Here is a 9,687-nt window from a genome sequence, read left to right as displayed (position 1 = left end):
GTTAAATCTGTTTTAATTCGAAAACAGTCCGTTTTCATCGCCATTGTTTTGATTTTAGATAAAGAGGGTGAATTTTGCTTTAGGATAAATATTTTATGAAGGTGCAAACAAAATAAAAGCCATACAAATAACGTATCCCTTTAAATACGATTAGTGAGGGTACCTGCTCTTGTATCTCCCAACAAAAATTACTTCGACATTATTAATATTTTATTACGTCCCTTTTACTAAGCATGATTCGTGAGGAAACAGCATAAACCTTTCATTACATAAGTAGACCTGCATAATTTTCAGTGGAACTTGTACTTCTCACTCCTCTTTTAAAATGTTTTGGAAAAAAGGAAAAAATCGATTTAGAACTTTAGAAGCGTTTAATCCTTTACGGAGTGTATTAGACTTGGTATCTGATATATTTTTACATGAATTTAATATCTCGTATGAATCTACGCGCTCTTGTGTTAAGAACAGTAAACGGTGAAAATATTTGTTCGGCTTTAAAATCACACTGTGAGGAGTAAAAAATGATAAACGTGAATATTTTGAAGTTGGTTGTTGTCAAAACATCATGCTGTGGAAAAGCTGTCATTTTGACAGCCACCTTTAGCAAAATGAAATCTGTGAAGTCTAAGAAAAGCAAGAAAAAGAAGAAGAAGAAGAGTAAATCGTCGAAGAAAACCGAACTGGACGAGACGCAACATCATAGCATCAAAGACAAAGAGTACATAACTCGGGAAATCGAAACTTCCATCACCTTGTTGGAGAGTCCAGAAAACAACATTGTATTGGAAGCGCTGCTCTTCTTATCGAAATATGCGGACATCCAACTGAATAATATAATATTCGTTCATTCGGGTGGCCTCTTGCCAAAGCTTCTGGCACTCCTCGACCATAACATTTGCATCCTAAGAGTCTCGTTGAGACTGTTATGGCAATTACTCGCGATGGTGGAAGCCGCCCAGCTCGAGCTAAATCAAGACAAATTCGACGAGTACGTCTTGAAAATAGTCAGACTCTACATGAGCCACTCAGACGTGCACGTGAAACAGTTCTGCAGTCTCATTTTGTCAATATACAGCACGATGGGCAAAGCTGCCGTTCTGCTCACCGAGCCTGGCATGGTAGGCGCCATCTTGAGAACCATTAAAGATCCAGAAAACGACGTCATCCTCAACAGTTCGCTGGAGGTGTTCAGTAAATTCATCGAAATGGAGTCGGTGCGAGCGAGTTTACCGCAAGAGCGAGACTTCAATCTGGACATCTTCGTCGAACAGATGAGCACGTCAGAAGACTGCTTCAGGACGATTTTGAGAATATTTGAAAAGATGACGTACTTTGGTGATGACGAGTTGCAAAATCGACTAAAAGAGTGCAATTTGGTGGAGCACGTGATCAACATTCTCGTCGATCCTGATAGAAAAGAGTACGTCCCGATGTGTTTGAACATTATAATGCACTGTATGGGCAACGAAAACACCAACAGCTACTTTGTGACGTCTCTAGAGTTCCTCAAGTTCTGCCAATGGGTTAAGACTTGTCCCGACGACGTGATGCTCATCTGTGCCAACATTTTCCTAGAACTGTCTAAAATCGATTCGATAAGACAGATGCTCTTTGATCTGTCGATAGAAAACACGATTTTATCATTCTTGCGTGACTATGATAAAAAAGTATTAAACACAACATGCGAAGCCATTTCTTTTATGTCCAAACATAAATATTGTTGCGAGAAAATGATCACTCCTGTTGTAATAAAGAAAATCCTGGAGATATTGCGAAGGACCGGTGATAGTGAAGATCCTCAAAATGAAACTGCTTTGTCAACTTTACACTATTTTTGTCGCAGAGATTCAAGAACGATTCACATGATCCGCGCGTACGACGGTTTGGACGTTTTATTTAAATACTTGAACAATGGGACGGATAAACTGTCTGAAAACTCTTACAGAAAAGTCCTCGAAATTACCAATATGTTCGTTACTAACAATCAATTGCAAAGTCTCATTCTTTCGCCGGATTTATACGAAGTAATTTTAACTCAAACTCAGAGCAAATTCGATGAAATATGCATGAGGAGCCTGGAAATTATGATAAACTGCTTAAATTACGAAGATTTCCAAAATTACTTCTTATTAAATAAAGGATCTAAAATCGTGGCTGACAAGCTTTCAAATACCACCGACGAAGGAATAGTCAGGATGCTCATCATTCTTATTCATAACGCACTAATGTTCGAGAATCTTGCCAACGACTTGGTTCACAACAAGATCCTATTAATCCTTAAAAACATTCCTGAACTAGTGAAATATCGCAATCCTTTGATCCAGAGAGTCATGAATCTGATCTACGACATGTGTCTCCCTGTGAAATTTTTCGAAACTGGACGTTTAGAACTGGTCGACAAATTAAACGAGCGATTCTACGTCATCGACGGACCTTGGCACGACCCTTTCCCCTTCTTGGAGGTTCTAGAACTGCGCCGAATGTCCACTTTGAGCACCATCTACGTAATCGACGAATGCGGAGTGGTAGGACCCGAACACAAAGACCACGACTGTTACAGCATTCACCAGCAAAGCAGAACCAGTCGAAGTTATTTGTCTCTGTCTTCGGGCAGTTCTGCACAAACCAGGTGCTCCATCAACTACGGACGCCTCTCCCACGACCCCTACCTCCCCAAATACGTATTCCAAGTGCAAAAGCTCTTGTCCGGAGTGCCATCGCTGGAGAAGAAAATCAAAATCGTTGCAGAATTCGTCGACAAGAATCTGTGCGGACCCAAAGCGAACTGCACGATTCGAGACAAGCTGCACACCTTCAAGCTCCACATCGAGTGCATCAGGGAGAAGTTGGGCACCAACATGATTCCGATCGGGTATTTGCGGTTGGGCTTTCACTGCGAAAGGGCCCTCCTTTTTAAAGCGCTGGCGGATCATGTTTACATTCCGACGACTTTCGTTAAGGGCAAGGGTAGATTGTATTGGAACGAAGTCGCGCTGATACAGACGGAGGATCACAGGACGTTCCTGAAAATGTTTGTTGTTGATTTGATGAACAATATTGGACAGCTGTTGCCCGTCGGATCGAGGGAATGCAATGCGTATTGCGATATTCAATAAACTGCGAACTTTTAAATCAAGTTCAAATTCAATTCTCGAGACAACGACGTAAAGATAAACGGGAGGGTTTTACAAGTTTTAAAAGCTTCAAATGAAACGAGACGGAGTCGAAGCGCTGGATTTATTGTCGTTTAAACAGATACACACTTTGTAATAGTTATAGATAATAAATTCGTCTACCATCTACGCTACAAATCTCGCTTACAAAACGCTCCTAATTCCTGCGATTGACACTCAACGAATAACTTAAAAATAATTGGATTTCTCTTTTTCAACGTCACGTCTCTCCTTAATCGTTACAAAATCTGAATTAAAATCTAAATTACCTGTATTTGCTTAATTTCTTCTGTTCTCCTGTTTTCCTGTTTTTCTCGCTTCCTTTCAGCACGTAATTTACTTACGAGATAAAAAGTGCGTCCACGGCGACTTATAGTGATTTACGGATTTCACGCACAAAGAATGTCTAAATTTTTTACAAAAACAAACCCAGTCCTCCAAATTAATGAATCTCCCGGACGGATTAAAATTACATTCGTTTCTTACTCGCCATCTCCATCTTTTTACATTAACGCAACAGTCCGATTGCATTAAACGTTGTTAGTTATTTATTTAGACCGCAAAATGTTCATTAGTAAACAGGTATTATTCCCAAGCGTCACTGCTGACCCGGCGCATCCACTATTTTAGCAACTGCATCAAAAATTACTATCGACTGCACTCATTACTAATAAATAATGTTCTCAAAGCACTAATAAGATATTTAGCGATTTTTTGATTTCCATTAAAACTCACACCAACTGGATTTCAGTGTCTTTCGCAAAAATTATTAATTTCGTAGGACCACACTGAAAACGACTAAAATATGCAGCACGACCTGATTCAAAACATGGTCCGGAGCTTGTCCCAGAAATTGCATAAAGTCCATTCAAAAAACATTTGGACTGTCAAAATCAAAATTGCAGTTGTTAGGTTGGTTAAATCACTAGTTATTTTCATATTGCCCGGTTGGTATCTATGATTTTTTGATTTTTCAAACTATTCATTTGTTTAAATTGACATTGTCAAATAAATTGGAAAATTATTTAAGTGCATTTTGTAAAAAGGTTAAAATGGAAAGTTCAAACGAACTGTGGTGGTTCTATTGGCGCGAGAGAAGAGGGCCATAACAAATTATTATATTATAAAGCCATACCTTCAACAAAAAACGTTTCTGATTTTAACCCAACTGTGGAGAAACAGCATCTTGCATTGTGAAAATGAAAACCTAATTAAAGCTGATTGGTTAACTATGTATGTGTGGGTATTAAAGATGTTCCACCCAATATATCGTTAGCGGAATCTGACTCAGACAGGTATGGGAAGCGATTTTCAATTTTGGTTATTGTTTAGCTTTTACCGGTTTTCGTGTGTCACCTTCTGTTTTACTTTGTGTTTTTTATAAACTTGATTAAATTGCTCCAATTGTTTAAGTTGCTGCATTTCGTTTCAAGTGTTCAAAATATTTTTAGTTCAATGATTAAAAAAGAAAACATAACCTAAATGTATTTTGTAACTAGATTTTGGCATGGGTACATTCTGGCGAAAAATGTTTACACCCAAGTATAGTCAAAACAAGTATTTTATTTAAAATTTAATTTTGACAGTCCAGGAGTTTTTTGACTTTACTATACTACCGTATGGGTCTGTTCAGAACAATTTGGGAGTGTCTAAAACCAAAAGATTTTCTAAAAAGGTTTTTAGGTGCTTTTGAGGTAGTTTTGCTTTCAGGTTTTCTAAAAATCTTAAAAGCTGCTTGAAGTTCCATTTTTCGTTATCGTTACAAAAGTTAATTACTTTATTGATTAAAACGGTGGAGGCGCCGGGTTAAACAGTCGGGTTACATCCGGCGCAATTTTTCATTAGCGTTGCATCGGTTAATTTTGTAAATGTGCAGTTAAAACGTCAATAGATAATATTTCCGACATTACCCTACAAATGGCGTTGTTTTCGTTGGTGTTTACTCAAAACAGATAAACATAAACACGGATAGACCCAGACACAGCCCGATGACCTGACCTGACCCGTCTAGCAGACGAGAAACCATCATTCTGTTGACACGGAATAGTGCCGGCAGTGTAAATTAGGCGACTGCTATCCGTATAATAAAGTGGTTGTTATCACTTCCGCCCAGTTACTAATAGGACAATGCATTACAGCGTTAACTCCACATGAGTGTGTGTAAACATGTATGATTTACTGCAGACATCTAGTCCGCTTTATTCAGCAACATTTTATCTAAACCTGGGGAATTTATGCGCGTTTTTTGCGTGAAACCGAATTGTCCGAAAACGCATGGGAAGTGCGTCGGTATCGCTATCAGAACAGATAACCCCGAAATAAACAGTTATATAAATCACCCGGAACGTTATTTTTGGTTGACTGTAAATATTTCAGGAAGTGGGCAGGTGCTGAAACCGGACGGTTTTTAGCAGCACGAAGGTCGCGGTTAAGGGGTTGCGTTTCTTTCTGCCGTTAAATAGACAAGAATAGATGGATGATAATGCTAATGGCTGACGGAGCTCTATAAAAAACGATTAAAAAGCGGTGAATACATTCAAAAGTGAATGGACACCTATTTCGTAACGCATAATAAATAGCAAATTAGAAAAAATCTAAATACAAAAAACATTCAACAGTAACGTACCTACATAACAAGAATTGCACCCAGTCTTGACATATATGTTTTCATTTATTAAACGGCATCAGTTTAAAATGTTTTGATCTCTCCTTTATTGGTGCATATTTTTAATATTTATACAGGGTTATTAGGTATAAATATTTCTTGCATTATAGTCGGCTGTGAAATTTTCCAATTTACAATACATACAAAGTAACTATACTTTTTCAAGATCAATTGATGTGATTCCTTGGTTGCATATAGACAAGGGGCTTTAAATAATATAATTTAAAAATCACCCCAGAATAAATTTAGTCTGTCAATTGATTGCAAGTTTATGTAAAAATAATAAAAACAAAAACAAATGTACTGATTTTCAACGAAAAATGTTCATAACTATGTTCCCAGAGATTTTATTATTCTGCTTCGCCTATTTTCAAAAATATATATTTTACAAGATTATCTCACCAATAATGCGCTACTACTCTTCAAACTGTCATTTAAATATAAATATCGGAATATTGCAAAGTGTGTGTGGGTTCTTGTTTAATCATTCCTTTAATCCTCAACAGTTTCCTCGGACTGTGAAAGCCTTTCAGTGGTTTTTCCTTTATTTGCACTCCCAGTCTGAACAAATCTGTTGATTACCTCTGCAATATACCCTACCAAAGACGTTCCTCGCTTTTGAAAATTGGGATCTTTTGTAAGGTATTCATTCTTGTCTGCCAACACTGAGTAAGTCCACTCATCAATGTTGAATGTTTTATTTCAATAATAAGACGTTACAACAAAGAATAAACAATTTTTGTTGTTGCTAAAAGTATTTACGTTTAGGTGGACACAAAGTTTACTACCCACTACAGTTACAAATGTCCTGCAGGAGATAATCTTGATAAAGCTCTTTCGCTGCCCTAAATAACTCGGCAAACCTTAATTAACACTTTGAAAAATGATAAACAATGAAAGCTGCAAAGTGACAAGTGTGAGCTGTCAAATGTCAAATTTACGAATCCAGAAGAAGCGGCAAACTATAGGGTATCTATAAATCATTGTCGGGTCAAGCTAGGTTTGGAAAAAATATTATTGCGCCGCCTTTTTGAAACAGATGCTCAATTTTAATTCGTTATTAACCGTCACTCTTGACAGTTTGTTCTTGTTTTCAGTCCAGTTTTCGTTCCTTATCACACTAGTCAATAAACATCAAAAATCTTTTGTTTTTCAATACTAATTGCAAACACGTCCGGTTTTAGAGATAAACAGACTGGCAAAATTGTGTTTTAATGTTTTATGTTTTATTTCGTCGTTAGACCTTGTTAACAGTTTAATTAAATTTGCTAATAAAAAAAAAGTGTGTGCTTAAGACTACACGACAGAAGTGAAAACTTCTATGATGCTCATTACTGATTTTAAGTAATATGTACTATTCCGGACACGGAATCTTGGCCACGACTGACATTTAACTGACAAATATGTGTGAACTGGCCTTTATTGGATATAACCCAACTTTTGACTCGATAATGCCATTTCCCTGCTCTTTTGATGTCACAAGAAAAACTTCAAAGTGATTTTTAATAATTGTCATTTATTAATGACAGTAATGACTGGTTTACATCATTTTTTTTAGAAATGTTGGCCAAGATTCCGTGTCCGGAATAGTACAATGAAAATTTAAAATTGACAAGTGACGTTGATTGTTTTTCGCTCGCTCCGCTAAAAAACTCGACTCCCTTGATTTTAGCTTGCCGTGTCGCTGATCTGCGGACGATTGAGCTGCGAACGATTTTCGCTTGTGCTGCGAAGGATTTTAGCTTGTGCTGTGAACGATTTTACCGTGTCGCATGAAACTAATTCACTGCCCGGGAATAAAATGTATGTGGCGCGCCTAAAGAAGTTTTCACTTCAAAAAGCAATTCGTAAAGAATGGATTCTCTCTGTAATTGGTTTTATTTGAAAAATGTATTATAGTAACAGAACCATGTTGAAAAATGTAATTAATCCACTATACTTTCCTGACAAATATAATTATCCTTAGTACCCTTTTTCGCCTATTTGCTGTATAAAAAAATAATCATCTTAGGATTCCCTGCACCAACCTTCCGTCGCCCGGAGCGTGTCAAGTAATAAACTAAAAGGAAAATATTTACTCCCGGAGGATTAAAGTGATTTGGTCCAGCTCTGATCTGATGTGAATTAGGTTGTCTACAGAATAAAAAAGAAAAGCTCGGGCAAAGTTGGGGCGAGTTCGATTCTAAAATTAAGATTGGCCGGGCAAGCCCCGAGCCGAACCTTATCTCCGTAAAGCGTGAGATTTGCAACTAGAGCTCTTTGTTATGTATCAATTTTCTTTCAGAATGCATATAAACGGAGGCTCGAGACCAGATAGAGCCCAGATGACAAAACATCGATCTCGCCTTCTAACTTGTATAAGTCGTAAAGCAATGCGGGAACTTTTCATCCGACCCGACTTTTATTACCCACCTTACCTTGGCTTAGACGCACAAAGCAGATCCGCCGATGTCACACATCAAATCTCCAATACCCTCGCAGAGCTGGATTACGGCCAAAGATGCGTTTTTTTGCAAACGGAAAAATTCAACCATTTGCGGAGCATTTCGCCAATTTTATTAGAGCAGCTTGTCTTGGGGCCTCTCGTTTATCACTGAAAAATAATAAAAATATAGGTTTTGAATGGAAAGCGCTGCCACAAATCTCAAATGCGCGCCCGGACAGGGAGTTGTTTCTTCCATATCTGCAGAAGAAGAAATCGGCGAAAATAAATACCTACTACTTTCGTTAATTCGATCGTAATCATCCGTTCTGTGGATGTAATTAATTTCGATATTGCGTTGTCACGACTCGAAAACGAATTTGTTTCGTCGTTTTCCGTGCCAAGTCCTGTGTTTGCGTGCAAGATCAATTTGTTAATAAAAAAAGTCCGATGATGAATTGTTATTTTGTTTGCTCCGTCTTTGAGGGTCTGTTTACATCGTATTTGCTGAATTAAACGTAGCCTCAAGGGCCAAGAACAAAGTGAATTAATCATTTATAACCATTGTAGTCATACAATTATATCCTTTGTAACGGCCGTAGTCTGTTCATTTATTTAAGAACAGTTGTCTGTATCTGTAAAAATTCCTTCAAAAGCAAAAGACTCGCTAGATGTCTGAATAATATAATCGCACTCTGAACAAAGTTGAAGTAGACATGAAAGGCAAAAACTAACGGAGCATAAGAGTTCGTATGAATTTTTATGCGACTACCTCTCCGCACAGTAACGCATTCAAATTTAATCCGGATTCTAAGTTGAGATTTGCGATCCACTAGTAATAGATACTGAAGAAGTGGAAAAAACTTTAAATAAAACAAACGTGGAAATAAAAGATTATTACGACTTTCCGCCGTTTCCTGAGCCATTAAGGATTTAAGCATTAGTTATTTTTAATACTTTTGTGCGAACTCATTTTGTGGAAGAGAGTTCATTCAATCTTAAATTCTTTTGTCATTTGCTGATGGAGTGTCGCGAAAGTACATTGTGAGAAAACTCGAGACTGAAGTTTCCGACCCCCGTTCTTTGGAACCGAGATCACTGCAATTTATAGAAATAGCCGAGCCCTGAAAAGAAATGCACACATCCATTCTTCTACGGTAAAATCATCGTCGATTTGTATTTATCTCTAATTTTGCGTTATATTTAAATTTCGCACTCGTCTGTTGACTATAACTACATGCAATAAAAACTTTTTCCATTGCAAGTCTCTATTGTGCCTGGAAAAGCTCGAACGAGGGGAAATAGACATTCCGATAGGTAGTGATTTAGAAGTCAATTTTATGCAAAGTGCGAAAATCAAATGAAGGATGTGTAGTATAAGAGCGGATATGTGTGGAAAGCCATTTCTATTCGTGAAAGAAAATACT

At 37.5% G+C, this 9,687-nt stretch overlaps 1 protein-coding gene across 1 annotated transcript; it reads left to right on the top strand.

Moving 5' to 3' along the window:
• The first annotated feature begins 547 nt into the window (after positions 1 to 547).
• Positions 548 to 3,447, top strand: LOC138135327 (armadillo repeat-containing protein 3). The gene has a single exon (XM_069054027.1). The coding sequence runs from the start codon at positions 609 to 611 to the stop codon at positions 3,114 to 3,116; it is 2,508 nt and encodes an 835-aa protein (XP_068910128.1). The 5' UTR covers positions 548 to 608; the 3' UTR covers positions 3,117 to 3,447.
• The last annotated feature ends 6,240 nt before the right edge of the window (positions 3,448 to 9,687 follow it).

This window comes from Tenebrio molitor, chromosome 7 (assembly GCF_963966145.1).
Source record: "Tenebrio molitor chromosome 7, icTenMoli1.1, whole genome shotgun sequence".
Lineage (NCBI taxonomy): Eukaryota > Metazoa > Arthropoda > Insecta > Coleoptera > Tenebrionidae > Tenebrio > Tenebrio molitor.
This window is presented reverse-complemented; position numbering and strand designations above follow the sequence as displayed.